Source organism: Clinocottus analis, unplaced genomic scaffold (genome assembly GCF_023055335.1).
Source record: "Clinocottus analis isolate CAN_PGR_092001 unplaced genomic scaffold, fCliAna1.0.p SCAF_41, whole genome shotgun sequence".
In the NCBI taxonomy this organism is placed as follows: domain Eukaryota; kingdom Metazoa; phylum Chordata; class Actinopteri; order Perciformes; family Cottidae; genus Clinocottus; species Clinocottus analis.
The window spans coordinates 208,348-232,172 of NW_027176165.1; the positions used below are offsets into that span (position 1 = coordinate 208,348).

The 23,825-nt window shown below is 48.6% G+C and overlaps 1 protein-coding gene across 13 annotated transcripts in view; it reads left to right on the forward strand.

Moving 5' to 3' along the window:
• The window catches only part of camk2b1 (calcium/calmodulin-dependent protein kinase (CaM kinase) II beta 1), a 61,739-nt gene that overhangs the window by 25,085 nt on the left and 12,829 nt on the right, over positions 1-23,825 (forward strand). For 3 of the 13 annotated variants that reach the window (XM_068598869.1, XM_068598878.1, XM_068598877.1), the window contains exons 9-16: positions 191-285; positions 870-992; positions 1,827-1,910; positions 3,571-3,613; positions 10,688-10,725; positions 16,428-16,496; positions 20,100-20,144; positions 22,573-22,621. In XM_068598869.1, the coding sequence (XP_068454970.1) occupies positions 191-285; positions 870-992; positions 1,827-1,910; positions 3,571-3,613; positions 10,688-10,725; positions 16,428-16,496; positions 20,100-20,144; positions 22,573-22,621 (546 nt within the window). Of the gene's footprint in view, positions 1-190; positions 286-869; positions 993-1,826; positions 1,911-3,570; positions 3,614-5,936; positions 6,027-10,687; positions 10,726-13,911; positions 13,945-16,427; positions 16,497-20,099; positions 20,145-22,572; positions 22,622-23,825 lie in introns of all 13 variants that reach the window. The other 10 variants (XM_068598867.1, XM_068598874.1, XM_068598868.1 and 7 more) reach the window with 7 other exon arrangements.

The window sequence follows — 23,825 nt, forward strand, 5'->3', positions numbered from 1 at the left end:
ACACTTATCACACACTAACCACACACACACACATGGCATTTCCTAGATAGCTACACAAACACACACACACAGAAACCAACACACTGAAGGACATTTTCTAACACATTGTGTGTGCCTGTGTGTGTGTGTGTGTGTGTGTGTGTGTGCGTGTGTGTGTGTGTGTGTGTGTGTGTGTGTGTGTGTGTCTCAGGGGTGATCCTCTACATCCTGCTGGTGGGTTACCCTCCTTTCTGGGACGAGGACCAGCACAAGCTGTACCAGCAGATCAAGGCCGGGGCGTACGACGTGAGTCTCTCTCTCTCTCTCCCTCTCTCTCTCCCTCTCTCTCTCTCTCTCTCTCTCTCTCTCTCTCTCTCTCTCTCTCTCTCTCTCTCTCTCTCTCTCTCTCCTCCCCCCTGCTGTAGTCCCTCCCCCTTCTCCTCCCGCCGCCCTGCTTCCTCTCTGGCAGCGGTTACGTAACGCAGTCACCTCATTCATATTTCAGGGGGTGCAAGAGAGGAGCCTCACCTCAGATCACATTCAGGTCCATGCCAAATAGAGAGAGAGAGAGAGAAAGAGAGGGAAAGGTAGAGAGGGAAAGGTAGAGAGGGAGAGGGAGTGAGTCTGTTCCCTGGCAGGGATCCGGGGCTCATCGGACTCAGACCTCGACATGTATGCCTCAACATAACTTAACAAGTTGCTCGGGGCGGTGCTGGTCCCTCTGATGTTGTTGAGCAACACTCCCAGTGATGATGGTGGCCTCCTGGGTTCCTACCTGACCCGCTACCTGTCCTTTGAGAGTCCCTCCCTCTCTTCACATGTCGACATGTTCATCTACTGATCGTTTTATCTCGACGCTGGGTGTCAAGACGTTTTGTTTGTCCCTTCAGTTCCCGTCTCCAGAGTGGGACACAGTCACCCCGGAGGCCAAAAACCTGATCAACCAGATGCTGACCATCAACCCAGCCAAGAGGATCACTGCCCAGGAGGCCCTCAAGCACCCGTGGGTCTGCGTAAGTGCCCCCTACTGGAGACAAGCTGCTGCTGCGCGCAGAGAAAACATTTCTAAAGGGCCGATCCCACCAGACGCGACTCTCCAAAACGCAACGTAGCTAAACTATCGTGTTCCTCTCGTACGGCCTTTCATGCGCCTTTTAAACGCTGCGCGGCGCGTTTTTATAGCGCGTTTAAAAGTTAAAATATTCTCAATTTTTAAGCGCGGAGTCGCTCAGCTCATCACTGTCACGCTCGGCCAAGGCAGCCAATGGGATCAAGCGAGAGGCGGGCTTTACTCCTTCCTGTCTTGTGGTGTGAACAGCGGGGAATTCAAAAGAAAATGGAAACCTCCGACGGGGCGCTAATATTAGCGATATTTAATTATGTAGAGCTTTATGATTCTAGATGGAAACAAAGTCCAACTGACAGCTCTCCTCATCCAGACACAACTCACAGAATAGATGGTGGCATTCGCCGTACTCTTTCCTTTCATTTTTTATTATTTTTTAAAATATCGTGAACCCAAAAACTCTGCTTTTTTGGGACTTTTTCCTCCTCCTCATCCCACAACTCAGCAAGGGCGAGAGCGCGGCGTCTGCTTGAATGTGTTTAGTAAATGAAGTTGCAGGCTGCGCTCCACAGGCGCAGCGGGATGTTTTGCCCGGCCGTTTTTTTGTCGTGCGTCTTTGAAGCGTCTGCGTTTTTAAAAGTGGCGTCTGCTGTGATCGGCCCCTCACTCTCACGGACAAGTGGTCTGATCACCACAAACACAACGTTTTTAAATGAATGAACTGATGTCTTCTTGTGGTTTTCTTCCCCGTTCGTCCTCTTTGTGTCGTTCTCTCCCCCAGCAACGGTCCACAGTGGCCTCCATGATGCACAGGCAGGAGACTGTGGAGTGCCTGAAGAAATTCAATGCCAGGAGGAAACTCAAGGTCTGTGTGCGGCTGCTCCCACGCCTTCCTCTGCCGCTCAGACGCAACCGCAATCAACTTGAACTATTCTGTTCAATTGTGTTGGTGACCTGTAAACTGCAGCCCTAGAGCACGTTGGAGAACATAAAGATTGTTTCAGGGAGACGACTTCCGCTCACGACTGCTGCTGAGGTCACATGTTTGATCCAGACTCGTCCTGCATGCATGCTTTCTCTTCTTTACTGCTGAGGCTGCGTGCATGCCGCCGCCAAGCCGCTGCTGTGGGCCAGTGTTGGAGGTGAAGCAGGAGAAGCAGGAGAAGGTGAAGCAGGAGAAGCAGGAGAAGCAGAAGCAGAAGCAGGTGAAGCAGGAGGAGCAGGAGAAGCAGAAGCAGGTGAAGCAGGAGGAGCAAGAGGAGCAGGAGAAGCAGGTGGAGCAGGAGAAGCATGAGGAGCAAGTGAAGCAGGTGAAGCAGGAGAAGCAGGAGGAGCAGGAGAAGCAGGAGAAGCAGGAGGAGCAGGAGAAGCATGAGGAGCAAGTGAAGCAGGAGAAGGAGGAGGAGCAGGAGAAGCGGGGAAGCAGGAGAAGCAGAAGAAGCAGAAGAAGGTGGAGCAGGAGAAGCATGAGGAGCAGGAGAAGCAGGAAAAGCAGGTGAAGCAGGAGAAGCAAGTGGAGCAGGTGAAGCAGGAGGAGCAGGAGGAGCAGGAGGAGCAGGAGGAGCAGAAGAAGCAGGTCGAGCAGGGGAAGCAGGTGAAGCAGGTGAAGCAGGAGGAGCAGGTGGAGCAGGTGAAGCAGGAGAAGCAGGTGAAGCAGGAGAAGCAGGAGAAGCAGGTGGAGCAGGAGAAGCAGGTGAAGCAGGAGAAGCAGGAGGAGCAGGTGAAGCAGGAGGAGCAGGTGGAGCAGGTGAAGCAGGTGAAGCAGGTGGAGCAGGTGGAGCAGGTGAAGCAGGTGGAGCAGGTGGAGCAGGTGGAGCAGGTGGAGCAGGTCGAGCAGGAGGAGCAGAAGAAGCAGGTGGAGCAGGTGGAGCAGGTGGAGCAGGTGGAGCAGGTGGAGCAGGAGAAGCAGGTGAAGCAGGAGAAGCAGGAGAAGCAGGTGGAGCAGGAGAACCAGGTGGAGCAGGAGAAGCAGGAGAAGCAGGTGGAGCAGGTGGAGCAGGTGGAGCAGGTGAAGCAGGAGAAGCAAGTGAAGCAGGAGAAGCAGGTGGAGCAGTCCACCAGCGTGCCACCAGCATGAACAACGGCTCCTCACGTTTAGAAATGGATTGCGTATTAATTATCGGTTAATTCATCAGAGCTTAGAGGAAGCAAAGTTCTCAGGGAATCGTTAACCCATTTTATTAACATGTCTGTAAGAGAAGTCACCCGCTGATCGTGTTACTGCATTATTTTACAGACAAACCCAAGAGAAAAGAGTGTCAAGATTAGCTCTCTCTCTCTCTCTCTCTCTCTCTCTCTCTCTCTCTCTCTCTCTCTCTCTCTCTCTCTCTCTCTCTCTCTCTCTCTCGTTTTATCTTGATGAAAGTTGAGTCTTTAATCGTCGTTTTGATCGTTTTGATTGTCTGGATATTGGTGGAATCACTTCTGTGGTGCATTCGTCAGATGTTTTATATTTCTGAGGAAAGAGAAGGTGACATTACTGGTTTGAGTGCTGTAGATTGAACGTGGTGTGTGTTGTCTTGCAGGGGGCCATTCTTACCACCATGCTGGTCTCTCGAAATTTCTCTGGTAAGTGTTTCCTGAAAGTAATTGTTGTTTCCGTCATGACTGTAAATCTGTCATTCATATCAGTAAAACACCACTCAGTGTAAAGTGTACGTACGCATGCACGATGTAGGGACTGTGTTGTCTGCACGTTACTTGTATTGCTATATTGGAAGACTTAAACACACAGAGAGACTAAAATATGTGTTGAATACAAGCGTCTTGTTTCTGAGGAACATGCAAAACTTCACCTACAACTTGACTTGTACCATTTTCACACCAGTCACTTCCTTCTGATGTCTGGCTGGACATGATTTCACACATTGTTTTCTGTCCGGACCTCTTTCTTTTTCCCTAATTTAATATATACACAGTGGGAGACAAAGATGCCAGAACTTCTCCACAAAAGAAGAATACATTTCAACATTATGAGGCATTTTCAGCACTGTCAGTGCAATGATTCGTTTCTATTTAGGATGCAACGAGATGTCAGGAAGTGTGTGGAGAGCGCTTATCGTGCAGCCAGGATGTGATGAAGCTCATATGAGTCATGGTTAAAATCATGGTAACAGCTTGTCGGGAGGAAATCAGAGCAGTTCTAAAGTTGAACTTGAACACTTCGTTTAAGGGAAATCACAACCTCTGATGCTGTGTTCATGGACAGTATTTGTGTATTTTGCATCCATGGATGTGAGTGATGATGTTAGTGCTCACTGCTTCAGTCAACATGACTCACGGCAGCTACGCTTTGAAATGGGAAATGGTTCGAACGCCCACTAAATATTCACTTACAGCTCTGCTGTGTCACCTTCTTCGACTCCGTTTCCTCCTCGCGCTCTTTCCACCTCTCTGAAAACAGTCCTCCATGATAACTCCCTGACATTTACATATGAAATGTCACTCAAAGAGACTCCAAATGACCACAAAGAGACACAAAACAGCAACAAAGAGACACAAAGGTCTCAAACATTTGTACATATACAGACACATAGCAACTATGAAGAGACACATAATGACTACAAAAGAATGCAAAACATCGAGACATTAAAGAGACCACAAAGTTAATGACGCTGAAGATGAAACAGGGCCGAACGAAAACACAGAATGACTTCAAAGAGACACAAAGCAACTTCAAAGAGACACAAAACAACTTCAAAGAGACTCAAAATGACCAAAAGGGGCACGAAACAACTTCAAAAGAGACACAAAACAACTTCAAAGAGACTCAAATTGATCGAAAAGAGACACGAAACAACTTCAAAGAGACTCAAAATGACCAAAAGGGGCACGAAACAACTTCAAAAGAGACACAAAACAACTTCAAAGAGACTCAAATTGATCGAAAAGAGACACAAAACAACTTCAAAGAGACTCAAATTGATCGAAAAGAGACACGAAACAACTTCAAAGAGACTCAAAACAACTTCAAAAGAGACACAAAACAACTTCAAAGAGACACAAAACAACTTCAAAAGAGATACAAAACAACTTCAAAGAGACACAAAGAAACTACAGAAAGACTCAAAATGACCAAAAAGAGACACAAAACGACTATAACAACATGCAGAACGACAGCAAACAGACCAAAACTACACAAACAACCTTAACCAGTGTACATGAACAGCCACATAATGACGACAAAGGGACACAAAAAAACAACAAAGAAGCTAAACAACTATAAAGTCTGTGTATCTTGTTGACGGAGGGGTGATGTCATCATCCGCCCATGATGACATCACCTCATGAAGCTTTACACTGCAGCTCGCTATGTTCTCATCATATATTATATGAACTTTACACATCAGCGCTGACAAAGAGCTTTTGTTGAAGAGTTGTGTACCTTCCCTGCGGTGTACGTCCTCAGTGGAGCCACCAGTGTGTGTTTACATGACAATACAGCTCACCTCCGATTATAAATAAAACAGCGGTTATAAATTCATGTCGCTCACAGTTTCTAAGGTCAATGAGCGCTGCAACTACGCACGCTGACTAACTTCTGCCCAAGTTTGGACGAAACGGACGCGTCCGAGCTTCCCAGATGGAAGTTGAGTTGTTGTTGTTGTTGTTGTTGTTGTTGTTGTTGTTGTCTCTCCCTGACGTGTTTCTCTGGCAGGTTTTGTTGTGTGGCAGCGTAATGTTGGTTGTTTGTGTGTATGGATGAATCCTTCTTCTTCTCCCTCTTCTTTAAAATCTAATGAGGCCTGTTTGTCTCCGCCGTCACTTTTTTTCTCTTTCTCTCCCCCGACGCTGCACCACGCTGCACCACCTGCACCACCTGCACCACCTCTTCTCCTGGCCCTCCTGTCACTCTTTCTCCATGCGCGGCCGGCTGGTCTCCTCCCTACAGTGGGCAGCAGACAGACCGCCACTCCAGCCTCTATCACTGCAGCGGCGGCGGCAGCGGCTGCAGCCGCCGGCACCGGGCTGGTGGAACAAGGTAGCGTGGCGGCTCGCCCGGAGCATGCCGCTCCTCCCTCTCCCTTCTTCTTCTTCTTCTTCTTCTATTTCCCCTCTCTCCTCCCTCAGCATGGGAGCTCAGAGCATGATGGCTGACCACGTCACTCACAACGACTCTCACCATCTCAGCATGTTGGCTGTTTCCATCTCACTCTCACGGCTTTTATGCAACCGTTGGATATTTTAACAAGTTTCAAATGCGTTTAGTCTTCAGTTAACCTTTTGGAAACCGTGAGTGGAAATCCTTCAGCGCCAATTTTAAGTCCCAGCATGCCCCATTCAGACTATTTCTTGGCATAAAATACATAATTTTTCCATTTTTTAACCAGTTTCTTGACTGAAACTTCTTCCTAACAGGACAAGACTTTGTTTTGTTGTGATTGTTGTTGCAGATTCTGATTCTTTAGGTCCTAATCTTTCCATAAAGGTGTCTTATTGACGCTCCAGGAGGCTTTTTTGGGAGAATCTGGCTCATATCATGCTGGATGTTCATAGTTATGATCAAAATATCCTTTAAAAGTGATTTTCTTGCAGATATACATTTTTTTCCCAAGACTTTGCTGAACAAATACATACAATAAACACAAGTATTGTAATTAATTTGGGGTTTCTCCAACAACTCACACACAGGGAAAAGAGGTCTGGAGACAGAATTGGTTCCACAGTTTTTAACAGGTTAAGATGAGGATTTATGTGAATTAAGTTTTTCAATCTTAAATACATCAGAAAAGAGGAAGCTGTGAGGAAATGACTTGTTTTGCTGTTATATTTCATATTATTTGTTTTTATAATTTTCCAAACACAAACATTTGTCCAATCTCAACAGTATTCATCGTAGATAAAGCTGTCATTTCACACCTTACTTGACAGTTGCTATTTATTGTAAAACACCGTTCAGAATCATTCATACTCCGTAAAGGACTTGGATGCAGTGCAGCTCTACTGCTGTCATGCTGCACACCAGCTCATCCTCCTGTCTGGGATCTGATCTGATGTCCTCAGTGGCCATCGCTGACCCGTAGTCATCATCATCTTCATCTCCAGACGCAGCGCTCTCACTTTTCACCGCTCCATTTCACTACATTCACTCTCTTGTAGTCTGGCGCTTCACTGACGCCTCCTCTGGTTTCTAGAGCTCACTTCCACTGTACGTCATACTTTCATGTCTTACTTCCGCCTCCACACTCTTCTCCCCCCTCCCTTCTTTTCTCTGTCTGACAATGACACTGGAAAGTTCACCCTTTTAAGGACGGAGCTGCGGTGAATGCTGCATGTGGCGCTGGACCGGTGCACGCGCTACAATGCCGTGGTGCGCGCGCTTCAACGCGGTGGTGCACGCGCTGCAGCGCGGTGGTGCGCGCGCTTCAACGCGGTGGTGCGCGCGCTGCAACGCGGTGGTGCACGCGCTGCAGCGCGGTGGTGCGCGCGCTGCAACGCGGTGGTTAGCGCGCTGCAACGCGGTGGTGCGCGCGCTTCAACGCGGTGGTGCGCGCGCTGCAACGCGGTGGTGCGCAGTGAACTCTGGGAGATTCGAGGCTGGGCTGGATGGTTTGCATTGGGGATATCAGACTATGTATCCTCGATCTACTATACAGTGTATATATATATATATATATATATATATATATATATATATATATATATATATTTATGTAGCAACACAAATTGTAGATGAAGCGTACAAAGTTGACTTTTAATCATGGATTGTTATTATTATTTACAAATGAGCATACACTCCTCTCACTCTTATTCTGACTAAACTAAATATAAATTATATTATTATGAATTTCAATATTCTGGTCATTATAAAATGCGTGAGAGACGCAGCCGTTCAGCGAGGCTACTATCACATGCTGCTCACAGTCATAAAGCACGGACAATATTAAGTGAAATCTAATCTTTACTTGCCTTTAGCTTTTATTTCATTTGCCACCTCTTGAGAAAACACATGTGCATCCTCAGCAGTCAGCTTCCCTGAGCTAAGGCTGCGTTTTCTTAGTCTATTGTGGCAGATTATACAAGACCTTCAGTTTATTTGAAGGATGGAAGTGCTGATGGACCGGATAATAAGCTTGCAAACATTCCTTCACAGACTGGTCGGTGACGTCAGTAAGTTTTTCTCCGGTGTCTTTTAGCACCACAAACATTTGACCCGTGAAGGCCGAGCGCCGGTGATCAGAAGACATCACCACACACGCAAACCCGTGTTTCTTTGTTTGTTATTCCGGCTTTTGCAGAAATGAACCGTAGGCATGAATGAAGAGAGCGCCACGTGCCGGTCTCGCATCGATCTAAGGAGACGGACGTTGTGGCAGTGCCTTGTTTCCTCAGTCCTCTCTGAGCCGCCACAACGCTCTCATCAAACATGCACAGTGGGCTGCCTCCCCCGATCAGCCTCATGCTGCAGGCTGCAGGCCTCCACCTCATGTACACACACCTACAGTCGCTAGACCTCACCTATTCTTTTGCATCCGCCCTAAACATCCAACAGTGTATGAGTAGAAAAAGTACCCTCTTGCACCCAAGTGGGTCTCCAAATGCTGGTTGCATATCCAGCCGTCACCGTCTGCTGTCTCTGTCCCTGAATCTTCTGAATGTGAATCCAAGCCCATCCTCGCTTCTCTGCTGCGGTTGTGCATCTTGTGGGAAAGTCGTGGCGGTGATTTTGTTTTAATCTGTGCTTCTATCTCTTCTTGCTTCATGTGTAATGTGTGGCAAGGTAAGAAGTGACCCTCGCTTCTCCCCCTTCGGTTTAAATCACGCTATCTGTTTGATTTTTCAGGTTTCCCTCTGAGATTTTCGGAATCCAAGGAAGCCGCGGCATTAAAAACATTTTTTTATAAGATCTAGTTTGCCACTTTGACAGAAGAATGGTGTTTGGAAGGAGCACAGAGATCCCGTGGGTTCATCTTCCTCTTCCTCTTCCTCTCCTTTCACATGCTCTCCTCTTCTGCCAAAGCCATCAGAGAGACGACTTCACCGTCTTCTGACCTCATTTCTTCTTCGCAGTGACGAGCAGCCTTTTGGAAGAAGGAACAACACAACAATAAACAATAACAATAAACCATGCACATTCAAGCCACTCTCACATCCCTCTGGATCATGAATTGCTTCATTATCGCTTCCCAACGCTCCTTCCTCCACGACTAAATGTGCAAAGCTCTCTTCAGACGTCAGTATCATAACGTTAGAGAGGAAACTTCGGCATGACGTGGCTGCTTGTTAATCACAAGTGAAAGCTGTAAGGATGTCATGTTTCATCTTTTATTCTTTAAAAGGACAGGTGCAGGGCTCCACCAGACTTTACCTTGACTTCCTGGGGATCGGACCTCAGTCCCTCCTCAGAAATCACTGCCTCACACGGGAACGTTCATCTGAACTGCTTCTGTTGAAGATGCAATGCGGCGTCCCTGGAACGCTGTTGGAAACCAAAGTGAGACCGTCGAAGAGGAGCAAAGTCTGGTGTTCAGAGAGAGAGAGAGAGAGATAAAAAAAAATCCCAGACCGCCAGAAATAGTGTTTTATGTAACATGGCTGGCTGTTGATGTGATCGCATCTGATTAGACTTGAAATTGCACTCAAGCCCTTTAAAAAAGAAGTCCCAGCAAGGCTGAGGTCTCCAGGAGTAAAAGAGAGGGAGGAGTGTAGCATCTGGAAGGCTGTGGTATTTTATAACATGCTGCTGTTCATTCTTCATGTGGAAGACAGACGTCAGGAGATCTCAGACCTGAACCTCGTGGTGTTCACGTGCTGTCATGAATGGTGGTGGCATCTGTGTGCTGATGTTCCTCACAGATTGTTCTTTCTGTGTAAACAACCGTATCTGAAGGCTGGAAGCGTCACTCACTGCTGACCAGCAAACATCTTGTTACCAGCAAAATAAGAAATGTGCGGCTGGTGTAGAAAAAGACTCGACTGTGTAAACGTATAACTTAAACTACCTTTTGTTTGTCTCTAGTTTGACATCTCTGCACCAATGAGAGGAGAGACGGGAGGTTGCTTACACATACAGACCTCATCCACCTTTCTATGGTTCAAATCTAGTCTGTTTCTCACGTTTCACCAAGATCATTTACACTTTTATGCAAAAAAAAGAGCAATTCACTCTAACTATGCTTGAAAATAAAGTATGTCCCAAGTCAATCAGGCCCTGTGCGTGAGTTCAGCTCACAGCTGAAGCTTACAGGACAGCACAGCTCTGTCTCCGCCTCACAGCCTCCACCTGGCGCTCGCCACAGGTGTTTTCACCAGAGGGATTATGGGTAATACCCTCATCAGGGGACGGTGTGTGCAGCATCCTTCTTCCTCTCCTACCCTCCTCCCTCAGCAGTCTTCATCAGAGAGCAGGAAGTCTGATCCTCCTGAAGGCCCGACAGCGTTCTCTCGGGCTCATTCGCAGAGGCCCGGCAGCCATCTTTGTTTTGGGCTTCCTCGCAACCATGAGGGGACGATGGCTTGATGGGAAACGATGCATTGGAGTACATTTTGTATTTCTCTGGCCACAACAACGGCCCTCTGAATGAATAAAGTAATCTTAGGTTGAGAGGCAACACTGGAGTAACGACCGACGCTCCAGGATGAACCTTTCTACATCTGTAACCTCCTCTGACTCTGCTTTCCTCTGTTTGTGTCTCATTGCAGCAGCGAAGACCTTGCTCAACAAAAAGGTCGACGTCAAGGTGAGCATCATCCTCCGCTTCTCTCTCTTGACTTTAGTTAAACTATGAACTTCCTCTTCTCTGGTTCCATCTCTGCTGATCCTTTGCTCGCTCTCTTTTCTTTGTCGTTGAATGTGTTTGTTTCTCGTTCATTTTGTGTCTCGTCGTAATCCCACGTGTGTTTTGTTGTGATTATTTGGAGTTGTGGTTTTGTTTTAATGCTGTTCGTCTGTCTGAGGCTTCTGTTGACTTCAAAACAACATTTCTGGTCGAAACCCGCAGATTAGTGATTGAAAAATGGCAGGATGCATATCTGTGTGTGTGTGTGTGTGTGTGTGTGTGTGTGTGTGTGTGTGTGTGTGTGTGTGTGTGTGTGTGTGTGTGTGTGTGTGTGTGTGTGTGTGAGAGTGCTTTTGTCAGCCTGCAGCTTGCCTCAAGTAGCACATTCTTCTGAAAGCACCCTTCATTTTGATTTGGCATCATCCAGCTCATTGTCACCTCTCCATCTCCATCTGCCTCCTCATCCCTCCTTTCTGTCTCCTCCTCTGCCTCCTCATCCCTCCTTTCTGTCTCCTCCTCTGCCTCCTCATCCCTCCTTTCTGTCTCCTCCTCTGCCTCCTCATCCCTCCTTTCTGTCTCCTCCTCTGCCTCCTCATCCCTCCTTTCTGTCTCCTCCTCTGCCTCCTCATCCCTCCTTTCTGTCTCCTCCTCTGCCTCCTCATCCCTCCTTTCTGTCTCCTCCTCTGCCTCCTCATCCCTCCTTTCTGTCTCCTCCTCTGCCTCCTCATCCCTCCTTTCTGTCTCCTCCTCTGCCTCCTCATCCCTCCTTTCTGTCTCCTCCTCTGCCTCCTCATCCCTCCTTTCTGTCTCCTCCTCTGCCTCCTCATCCCTCCTTTCTGTCTCCTCCTCTGCCTCCTCATCCCTCCTTTCTGTCTCCTCTGCCTCCTCATCCCTCCTTTCTGTCTCCTCCTCTGCCTCCTCATCCCTCCTTTCTGTCTCCTCCTCTGCCTCCTCATCCCTCCTTTCTGTCTCCTCCTCTGCCTCCTCATCCCTCCTTTCTGTCTCCTCCTCTGCCTCCTCAACCCTCCTTTCTGTCTCCTCCTCTGCCTCCTCATCCCTCCTTTCTGTCTCCTCCTCTGACTCCTCATCCCTCTGTTTCTGTCTCCTCATCTGCCTCCTCATCCCTCCTTTCTGTCTCCTCCTCTGCCTCCTCATCCCTCCTTTCTGTCTCCTCATCTGCCTCCTCATCCCTCCTTTCTGTCTCCTCCTCTGCCTCCTCATCCCTCCTTTCTGTCTCCTCCTCTGCCTCCTCATCCCTCCTTTCTGTCTCCTCCTCTGCCTCCTCATCCCTCCTTTCTGTCTCCTCCTCTGCCTCCTCATCCCTCCTTTCTGTCTCCTCCTCTGCCTCCTCATCCCTCCTTTCTGTCTCCTCCTCTGCCTCCTCATCCCTCCTTTCTGTCTCCTCCTCTGCCTCCTCATCCCTCCTTTCTGTCTCCTCCTCTGCCTCCTCATTCCTCCTTTCTGTCTCCTCTTCTGCCTCCTCATCCCTCCTTCATCGTCCCTCTTTCTCTGCCTCCTCATCCCTCCTTCATCATCCCTCTTTCTCTGCCTCCTCATCCCTCCTTCATCATCCCTCTTTCTCTGCCTCTACATCCCTCCTTCATCGTCCCTCCTCCTCCTCATCCCTCCTTTCTGTCTCCTCCTCTGCCTCTACATCCCTCCTTCATCGTCCCTCTTTCTCTGCCTCCTCATCCTTCCTTTCTGTCTCCTCCTCTGCCTCCTCATCCCTCCTTCCTCGTCCCTCTTTCTCTGCCTCCTATTCCACGCTCACCCCATCTGGTCTTTAACCCCCATGTTACAGTTCATCTTTTAATGAAGATCTCTCACCATCCCACGCTCTCACACACACACACACACACACACACACACACACACACACACACAGCAACACGTCCCACACACAGCTTCCATGAGCGTGTCTCGTGTGTGCACGATGGCGTGTGGCGGCGCTCAGAACACCGAGTACGTGCAAAAGGAAGCGTTTGCTTCTCATCGCACATCATGTCGAGAAGAGCATGTACGTGCACACTCGCTGTGTGTGTGTGTGTGTGTGTGTGAATATAACACATTGTTTAGTTTGAAAAGAGAACGAAAGTGTGTGTGTGTGTGTGTGTAATATGGGTGAGGATGGGAGGGGGGCTGTAAGCATGCCTGCACATCAAGATGTGTGTAAGCGTGAGTGCCTGCGCGTGTGTGTGTGTGTGTGTGTGTGTGTGTGTGTGTGTGTGTGTGTGTGTGTGTGTGTGTGTGAGCACATGGCCCCTCCTTCCCCGTTCTCCTTCCTAAGTCGGTTCAGTCAGAATGTGGCTCCGGCTCCAGGAATAGCTGCCGGTCTGGACCTGGAAACTCAGACGACAGAAATAGACGCTTACTTCCAATGCGCCGCACTCGTTGCCTAGCAACAAGCTCCCCACACACTTGCCCCAAACCATTTTGAACGGCGTCTCCTTCAGTCGCTGCCGTCCCTCCCTCTTCTCGTGTTTCTTCCCGCCACATGTCCTTTTGGCGACTCTGACCTCCTCCTCCTGCTCCTCCTGCTCCTCCTGCTCCTCCTCCTGCTCCTCCTGCTCATGTTGCTGTATGAATGTTACGTGCAACACCTCTAGAAGTGGATCTGAACTTGAAGTGAGCTCCTGAGGAGCGCGTCCATGTTCTCACAGACAACATTCAGCACTTCCTCGTCCTGCAGTTCTGTTTCCTCCATCTTGCCCCAAACCTTCGTCATCGGCAGACGACCAGTGGCTCTTCGTCTCACGTCCTCTTCCACTTCAACCACCGCTCTTTTTTCACTTTCGCTTTTCCTCTTTCGTAAATACTCGTCCTCCTCTTTGTCCTTTCTGATCTAACGTCTCCAGCGTTTTGTTGGAGACTCACAAAGTCTTTGTGCTCCATAACGGTCCCTTCACTTTTTGTATTGTCGTTGGTGACTTTATCTTCTTCTGCCGTCCATCCATCTGTCAATGAATCCATCCATCCATCCGTCCATCCATCCATCCGTCCATCCATCCATCCATCCGTCCATCCATCCATCCATCCATCCATCCATCCATCCATCCATCCGTCCATCCGTCCATCCATCCATCCATCCGTCCATCCATCCATCCATCCGTCCATCCATCCGTCCATCCATCCATGGCCTGTGGACAGAAACGCAAGTCCAGCTCTACTGTCCAGTACATGGTGAGCATGCGATTTATGCATTTGCAGTCACTCCTTTCTTTTCTTTCTCCACTTCACTGCTGCACTTGTTTTTTTCCCGCCTTCCCTCGGCCTTCCCTCTATCTACGGAGTCTCCTTCAGTCCACTGAGTTATTAAAATGGTACACAGGGACAGAGACAGCGATGGATAAACTCATAACTGCACATGCAGGAAGTCAAACGCCAGGAAGGAGCCGCGCGCCCTGCGAAGCCTTCAGCAGGAGGTTTCAGCTCCATCAGAGTTACTCCAGGGATTCTGCTCCAGTTCTGTCAGCGGCCGCTTTAGGAGGCAGCGCTGCCGTCTGCGGGCTTTCAAGACCATCTTCAAGCAGAACAAAGGCAGTAGAAACGTGGGAAGATGGAGGCACACTCGCTGGTGCTGTAGCGCTGAGCTCTGACGACAGCAACGCACTTCATTCACACGGCAAATGAAACGGAGACCAGCGCGAGGACGAGACTCCAAACAGCAAGACTCGTGACAGAGTGAAAGGTGATCTGACCCGTCACCCTCTGAATGCTGAAACCACGCGGCGCGATTGAAAAGCATGTTTTATTTAAACAACCCTTAAAGTTTCACACAAAACGATATTATTACAAACAATGATTCCACACGTCTCATTTAATACTTGAAATGAACCGTTGGCACCAACCAGATCCTGTGAAAAACATGAAATGCTGCGCTGCTAAGCGCAACCAGGAAGTGCAACCAGGAAGTGCAACCAGGAAGTGCAACCAGGAAGTGCAACCAGGAAGCCACGACTGACAACAGTCCGGTGATCAAACCGCTGTGGGTCAAAAGGTTAACTCGTTCGTTTTGGTCTGCCCTGAGGGACTCCTCTTCCCTCCTTCCTCTTCCCTTTTCCCTCCTCTCTTTACCCTCCTCTCTCTTCCCTCCTTCCTCTTCCCTCCTTCCTCTTCCCTGATTCCTTTTCCCTCTTCCCTCCTCCCTCCTCTCTCTTCCCTCCATCCTTTTCCCTCTTTCCTCCTTCCTCTTTCCTCCTTCTTCTTCCCTCCTTCCTCCCCCCTCTTCCCTCTTTCCTCCTTCCTCTTCCCTCCTTCTTCCCTCCTTCCTCTTCCTTCCCCCCCTCCCCTCTTCCCTCCTTCCTCTTCCCTCGGTGCGTCTCTTTTCTTTCCTCCTTCGTCTCTCCCCCTCTTCTTTTTCTTTGGCCACCTGAAGAACTGCTTGTGAGACTTTTACACGACACCTTTTTCCTTTTTTTTGATCAACATCATTAAGTGTGTGATCTCATCTGGACCCTTCAAGCCTCCCATGTGGACAAGCAGCAGAAGGTGCAGATGTTTCCTTCTGGACGCTGACAGTCTCCTCCTGAGAACCTTCCTCATCTCTTCTGTCGTCGTGTTTCTGAAACACATCCAGGAACGTGAAGAGTCTCCTCACCACAAACGCTCAGAGCCGAATGAGCTTCACGTCTCACCCGCTGCTTCTTGAGATGAGAATACGTTTCCTTCATGAGAGACTGTGTGTGTGTGTGTGTGTGTGTGTGTGTGTGTGTGTGTGTGTGTGTGTGTGTGTGAGAGAGAGAGAGAGAGACAGTTCACTTGTTGTTTGTGTGTCTTTATGTCAGCTTATTGTCTGTTTACTCCAACTTATATTTGTGTGTTGTCTCTTTGCACTTGTGTGTGTGCTGATGTTCACGCTCTCTTCCTCTTCCTCTTCCTCTCTCTTTGTTTTTTTAGATGCCTGAAACAAAGTCTGTGCTTAACGCAGGCGTCAGAGATTCAAAACGTTTCATTCTACCATAAACTGTCAGTAAAGACCTTTATCAAGCTTCATTTTCTCGTGAAAGGTGTAAGTTTCTTCTGGTGATTGATTGCATTTAATCCTTAAAGCTCATAAAGTGGTAAAAAACAACAACACACAGTTCAAACGTAGCTGACGTCGGCGGTGACAGCGTCATGATGTCATCCTCATGTTACCTCTCAATTACAGACCAGTCTCAGGAGAGAAGTATTAAAGTCACCCTTTAGTCTGTGCTGCTTTCTTCCTTCTCTTAATATTCCTCTACAGGCCCTTTGCAAACTAAAAGTAGAGCTCAACCCGGTGAAGACTGTGGAACCAGTTTGACTCCAGACCTGTTCTCTGTTTGAGTCGTCTGAAGAACCCACATTAATTACAATACTTGTGTTTATTGTATGTCTTTGTTCCGCAAAGTCTGAAAATGTATACCTGCAAAACAAATCACTTTTAAAGTGAGCCAGATTCCCCCAAAAAGCCTCCTGGAGCGTCAATAAGACACCTTTTTGAAAAGATTAGGACCTAAAGAATCAGAATCTGCAACAAAAATCACAATAAAACAAAGTCTTGGTGTCACAAACTGAGTGAAAGGCGCAGGACACACACATGCATGGACACACACGTGCATGGACACACACTCACAGACCCACTTTGTGCTGTTAACACTTTCTGTTGTGTGTCCTCCCTTCCTCTCGTCCCTCCTGCACAGCCGCAGACAAACAGCACCAAAAACAGCATCGTCACCAGCCCCAAAGGGAGCGCCCCCTCTCATGCTCTGGTATGTACCTGCTCACACGCCTTCACCTGCGTCTGTGTGTCCACTTCACCTCAGCCCGACACCTCTCAGGTCTGGGCCCCTCTCGCCGGTCGTGGTTGATCTTCAGGTGTTGCAGCTGGTGTCTGCGCTGCAGGGGGATGCTGTGACGCTGGGGCGGGTTGACATGGAGCCCTCAGTGACACTTTGGTGCTTCCTGTGTTCCTCTGCACAGAGGCGGTTCCACTAAAGGCTCCTCAGGTTTCTTCCTTGCAGCAGAGTAGCGCACCGGCTGATTTCCCAGATGAACCCTCCTCATTGGTCGAGGGGGTGAGCTTCAGTGACGTTTGGCTGAACTTGCTCATGTGCACGCTCCACTTCTGGCACATCAGCTCTATTGAAGGAAGGTCTGTTCCCTCACAGCTGGGAGGACCGGCCAGGAGCCAGAGACGCAGGTTCACTCGGCATCGGGCCCCCGGCTGTTTGTGCTGCTCATCTTGTGTTGGACATGTTTCATGTGGGTGGAAGGTCAGGAACTAACACAACTATTCCTCCTTCCCCTCATTTCTTTTATTAAAACGCATCATCGAGTGTGAATCCGTTAGTGACCCAACAAGCAATGACTGCTGCTTCTGCACGAGTAAGCTCATAAACGTGCTGAACGCTGAATATTTAAAAGCACATCACGCTGCAGCTTCCAGGTGTCGCTGCTCACAGCCGCTGAGAGGATCCACCTGCAGAGGCTTGAAGACGACACAGCGCCTCGTGCTCAGCGTCTGCAGACGTCACGATGACCATGATGCTTCATTTCTTTGTTCTCTGCTTTTAATGACCCAGTTTCCTGTCAGAAGACTTGACCGTCATCCTTCTTCCGTTTGCAAAGAAACAAAGTTCCCCGTGGAAGAAAAAATGAAAATATCATTAAATCTAATTATTTAACCGTGAAATTAACTTTAATCTTTTGATTGGCTTTAATGAATCACATTGTAATGCATTATAAAACGATGTCTGCGACTTCTAATGCAGCGCCTGACAAGCAGTTATAAAATATTACGTTATTTGACCGTTTAAGTCATTTTAAACTGTTATAATGCTTTATCAGAATGTGTATAATGCTGAATAGATCGAACGTGTTCACAATATATCATACACGTGTTTTATTGTAAACTTTCTTAAAGATTGGTCTTCTTTTTTTATACTTAATATTTTATTTAACTGTTTCTAAAACAGAAAAATAGGAAAAGAAAAGACACAAAAACAAGCCGGTAAATGAGTGAAAAATAGAGAATATAATAATAAACCAAAACGATCAGAACAGCCATTCAACACTTTGTGAATCCAGTCAAACAAATCCTCCAACACACAGAAATACACAAAGAAATATATTCAATGAGTTCTCATCGAGAGCCCGTAAAGTCTTCATGAAATCAAATCATTTCAGCTGCAGGTGTGTGTGTGTGTTACCTGTTCATGGTGTGTGTGTGTGTGTGTGTGTGTGTGTGTGTGTGTGTTACCTGTTCATGCTGTGTGTGTGTTACCTGTTCATGGTGTGTGTGTGTGTGTGTGTGTGTGTTACCTGTTCATGGTGTGTGTGTGTGTGTGTGTTACCTGTTCATGGTGTGTGTGTGTGTGTGTGTTACCTGTTCATGGTGTGTGTGTGTGTGTGTGTACCTGTTCATGGTGTGTGTGTGTGTGTGTTACCTGTTCATGGTGTGTGTGTGTGTGTGTTACCTGTTTATGGTGTGTGTGTGTGTGTGTGTTACCTGTTTATGGTGTGTGTGTGTGTGTGTTACCTGTTCATGGTGTGTGTGTGTGTGTGTGTGTACCTGTTCATGGTGTGTGTGTGTGTGTGTGTGTACCTGTTCATGGTGTGTGTGTGTGTGTGTGTACCTGTTCATGGTGTGTGTGTGTGTGTGTGTGTGTACCTGTTCATGGTGTGTGTGTGTGTGTGTGTGTACCTGTTCATGGTGTGTGTGTGTGTGTGTACCTGTTCATGGTGTGTGTCCAGCAGCTGCCTCGGCTTGACATAGTGATTAGAACCCGCCCCCTGCTGTCAGTCAGGGAGGGCAACATGACAGTTGTCCTGTTGTCTGTGTGTGTCTGTGTGTGTGTGTGTGTGTGTGTGTGTGTGTGTGTGTGTGTGTGTGATGCTCGCCCGCCTCCTCTCTGCAGACGTGATGGACAGACTGAAAACTCTTCCAGGGGAGTTGGTGTGCGTGCGAGTGCAGCAGCAGAGGCCTCCTCACGCCGCTGCTTGAGGGGAACGCAGCGCGGGAGGAAGCCTGTGATCTACACGCCGCTGCCAGGGCCTCGAGCTCGCCAGCGTTTCTGCTCCATCAGCTGCTTCGCCTCAGAGCTCCCGGGTCACTGGACCCGCGTCTCCTGACCTGGGGGCGGGTCCTGGGGTCGGGTCCTGGGGGGCGGGTCCTGGGGTCGGGTCCTGGGGGCGGGTCCTGGGGGCGGGTCCTGTGGGCGACGGTAACGAGGTGACCCTCCCCTCGCTCCTCCGTTCTGCTCTCACTCGGCGTCCAGCCCCGAGTAGCCGCCCCGGCGCCCGTTGCCCCGGGCGACGGTTGCCACGACAACACCGCCATCACATCGTCGGGGAGAAAGCTGGTGTTTAGTCATGGCAGGGGTGTCACTTCCTGCGAGGAGCACGGGTGCTGCTGCTGGTCTGTTCCCAGCAGACTGAGGAGCGCTGCAGAGAAATGTTGTAATGCATCTCCCCTCTGAGGCATAGCAGGCGGCGCCGGAGGGTCAAGGAGACGAGAAAGAGACGGCGTGGACTTTGAAGGCCACTAAGGTCAAGTTCCAGTGTTTGAGAGGAGCCACTGAAATGTGCTGAGACCTGAAGGTGGCACAGCAGAGCGTGCTCACTGGACTGAAGTAACCGCAACGCTGCATGCAAGGAAGAGAACATGTAGTGCTGTGCTGCAAGTGGAAGCTAGCTTTAGCTTTAGCTTCAGCGGCGTCACGTGCACACGGCCCGAACTAAATAACAGCCACTGTCGCATTTCTTCAGGAGAGGCATCCTGATGCGACGGCGTTGAGGACTCGAGGACTCGTTCTCGTCCCAGTGCCTCGTCACACGGCGCAGCTCCTGCTCATCTACGTCAGAGCGCGTTTGTAAAACATTAACCGGCGGATTTTCTCCTAATTTTTTACATAAACTTATGTTGAGACTGGACATATTTGCATCATTTGGGTCATTGACGGTCATTTAGAGTAATGCACGCACACCAGAACACGTTGGGTTACAAAATGTCACCGTTTTGAACCTCAACGCTGCCCCTTTCCCTCCACTGTGTGTGTGTGTGTGTGTGTGTGTGTGTGTGTGTGTGTGTGTGTGTGTGTGTGTGTACTGACGTGCTCATGGAGACACTCTGACTCCACATCGCGGTTCATCAGCTCATCCGCCCTCCAGCTCTGAGGATGCTTCTCCTTTCGTCAACCTTAACGAGCACTTCTCTTCATCCAACATTGATATCAGCGTCTTTGTCCTCTGTCTCTGTTTTTTTAAACACGTAATCCCTCAGTTTTGATGTCACAATCTTTTCTTTCTTTCCTTTCTCTCATTTACTCCATTTTTCTCCATCTCTCCTCCTCTTCCTCCTCCTCTACCTCCAGGAACCTCAGACAACCGTCATCCATAATCCAGTGGACAGGACGAAGGTACATGTGCATCATTTCCAGTCCTGACCTACTCCTGGTCCTCTTTGCCATTTTCCTCCTCTTCCTCCTCTCCTCCTTCTTTTCGTTATGCATCTGTGTGAGCATCGACTGACTAATGCGAATGCGCACACATTAATGTGTGTGTGTGTGTGTGTGTGTTGCTTGAGATTACGGTGGCATGCATTGCTTCCTAACATGAAGGGATCGAGTGGTGATGGGTCAGTTCCTCTTTGACCAGTTCAGACAGCTCGACACCTCGCGGTCGCTTCTTCCTCGTCTGCCTTCCTTCTGCTTTGAGTTTATGTTCACAACACAAACAAAGATCTTTCAACAGATATATATATATATATATATACATATATATATATATATATATATATATATATATATATATATATATATACATATATATATATATATATATATATATATACATATATATATATATATATATATATATATATATATATATATATATATATATATACATATATATTGTCCTCATTGTTTTTTGGTGGCATCACTTAACTCACATGTTGTCGCTCCAGTTTGTCTGTTTGTGTTTAGAAGATGTGCATGAACCCACATGACTGCAGTAAGACCTCTTCCTCCTCGGTCTCACCAAGTACTGTGCGTGTGTGTGTGTGTGTGTGTGTGTGTGTGTGTGTGTGTGTGTGTGTGTGTGTGTGTGTGTGTGTGTGTGTGTGTGTGTGTGTGTGTGTGTGTGTGTGTGTGTGTGTGTGTGTGTGTGTGTGTGTGTGTGTGTGTGTGTGCGCTCCATGCAGCTTTAGAGCCGCTCACTCTTGTAAAACACGGGTTCACTTTGTTTGCTCGGTTTGAACATGTGATTATTATCCAGTTTTGACTTGTTGTGTTCCCATAATGCCGAGTCTGTCCAGGAAATACTGCACACCTCCAATGATGTTTTTTAATACACACACACACACACACACACACTTCTCCTCAGGTCACCAGCTGCTCTTCAGAAGGCTATAAAACCTTTGTGCTGTGTGTGTGTGTGACCCTGTGTGTGTGTGACCCTGTGTGTGTGTGACCCTGTGTGTGTGTGACCCTGTGTGTGTGTGACGCTGTGTGTGTGACGCTGTGTGTGTGTGTGACCCTGTGTGTGTGCGTGACGCCGTGAGTGTGTGACCCTGTGTGTGTGTGACCCTGTGTGTGTGTGACGCTGTGTGTGTGCGTGACACCGTGTGTGTGTGACCCTGTGTGTGTGTGACGCTGTGTGTGTGTGATGCTGTGTGTGTGTGTGACGCTGTGTGTGTGTGACGCTGTGTGTGTGCGTGACACCGTGTGTGTGTGACGCCGTGTGTGTGTGACCCTGTGTGTGTGTGACACTGTGTGTGTGACGCTGTGTGTGTGTGTGACGCTGTGTGTGTGTGACGCTGTGTGTGTGCGTGACACCGTGTGTGTGTGACGCTGTGTGTGTGTGACCCTGTGTGTGTGTGACGCTGTGTGTGTGTGACCCTGTGTGTGTGTGACGCTGTGTGTGTGCGTGACGCTGTGTGTGTGTGACCCTGTGTGTGTGTGACGCTGTGTGTGTGTGACGCTGTGTGTGTGATGCTGTGTGTGTGACCCTGTGTGTGCGTGACGCTGTGTGTGTGTGACGCTGTGTGTGTGTGACGCTGTGTGTGTGTGACGCCGTGTGTGTGTGACGCTGTGTGTGTGTGACGCCGTGTGTGTGTGACCCTGTGTGTGTGTGTGACCCTGTGTGTGTGTGACCCTGTGTGTGCGTGACCCTGCGTGTGCGTGACGCAGTGTGTGTGTGTGTGTGACCCTGTGTGTGTGACACTGTGTGTGTGTGTGACACTGTGTGTGTGTTTCTAATGAGGTCAGCGAGTCTCTCAACCCTTCTGCTCATGCAGGGGAATTTAGGTTCATTTAATCTTTCAACCAGAGACACACACACACACACACACACACACACACACACACACACACACACAGTGAGAATGAAGCAGGGGCAGCTCCTCCTGGAGGGGAAGAAGAGCAAAATAGTTTCAGGTCAAGGGTAAAAAAAAAAGTCAAATATTTCACCCAGTGGAATCATGAGCGATGGGTCTGTGTGTTTGTGGGTTTGTGTGTCTGTGTGTCTGTGTGTCTGTGTGTCTGTGTGTTTGTGTGTCTGTGTGTCTGTGTGTTTGTGTGTTAGTAGCATGGTCTGACTTCACATTCCCAGAGCTTGGATGGTGTTTTTGTCCTCGCTTGGCACCGTTTTATGAGTTGAGTCTGTGTTTGTGTGTCTGTGTTTGTGTGTCTTGATGTGTTAAACATTAAAACACGCCGACGCGCTGCTGCGCTTCCTCTTCTGACGCGTGCAGGAGTTGTGTGTGGTGTGTGTCGTCGCGCGTGTTCAGATGTGTGTGCGTGGTGACGTTTGAGCTGCAGCTGACAGTCTGTCTCTGATCTCCAGGAATCCTCAGACAGCAGCAACACCACGGTGGAGGACGAAGACGTGAAAGGTAAGAACCGCAGAGACGCCGCTGAGCAGGAAGTGGTGACGTGTTGGCTGAAGGTCATCACCACCTGAAGGTCATCACCACCTAAAGGTCATCACCACCTAAAGGTCATCACCACCTAAAGGTCATCACCACCTAAAGGTCATCACTCCCTAAAGGTCATCACTACCTAAAGGTCATCAGCACCTGAAGGTTATCACCACCTGAAGGTCATCACCACCTGAAGGTCATCACCACCTAAAGGTTATCACTACCTGAAGGTTATCACCACCTAAAGGTCATCACTACCTGAAGGTTATCACCACCTAAAGGTTATCACTACCTGAAGGTCATCACTACCTAAAGGTCATCACTACCTGAAGGTTATCAGCACCTGAAGGTCATCACCACCTAAAGGTTATCACTACCTGAAGGTCATCACTACCTAAAGGTCATCACTACCTGAAGGTTATCAGCACCTGAAGGTTATCACCACCTAAAGGTCGTCACTACCTGAAGGTCATCACTACCTGAAGGTCATCACCACCTGAAGGTCGTCACTACCTGAAGGTCATCACCACCTGAAGGTCATCACTACCTGAAGGTTATCACCACCTAAAGGTTATCACTACCTGAAGGTTATCACCACCTAAAGGTCATCACTACCTGAAGGTTATCACCACCTAAAGGTTATCACTACCTAAAGGTCATCACTACCTAAAGGTCATCACTACCTGAAGGTTATCAGCACCTGAAGGTCATCACCACCTAAAGGTTATCACTACCTGAAGGTCATCACTACCTAAAGGTCATCACTACCTGAAGGTTATCAGCACCTGAAGGTTATCACCACCTAAAGGTCGTCACTACCTGAAGGTCATCACTACCTGAAGGTCATCACCACCTGAAGGTCGTCACTACCTGAAGGTCATCACCACCTGAAGGTCATCACTACCTGAAGGTTATCACCACCTAAAGGTTATCACTACCTGAAGGTCATCACTACCTAAAGGTCATCACTACCTGAAGGTCATCACCACCTGAAGGTCATCACCACCTAAAGGTTATCACTACCTGAAGGTCATCACTACCTAAAGGTCATCACTACCTGAAGGTTATCAGCACCTGAAGGTTATCACCACCTAAAGGTCGTCACTACCTGAAGGTCATCACTACCTGAAGGTCATCACCACCTGAAGGTCGTCACTACCTGAAGGTCATCACCACC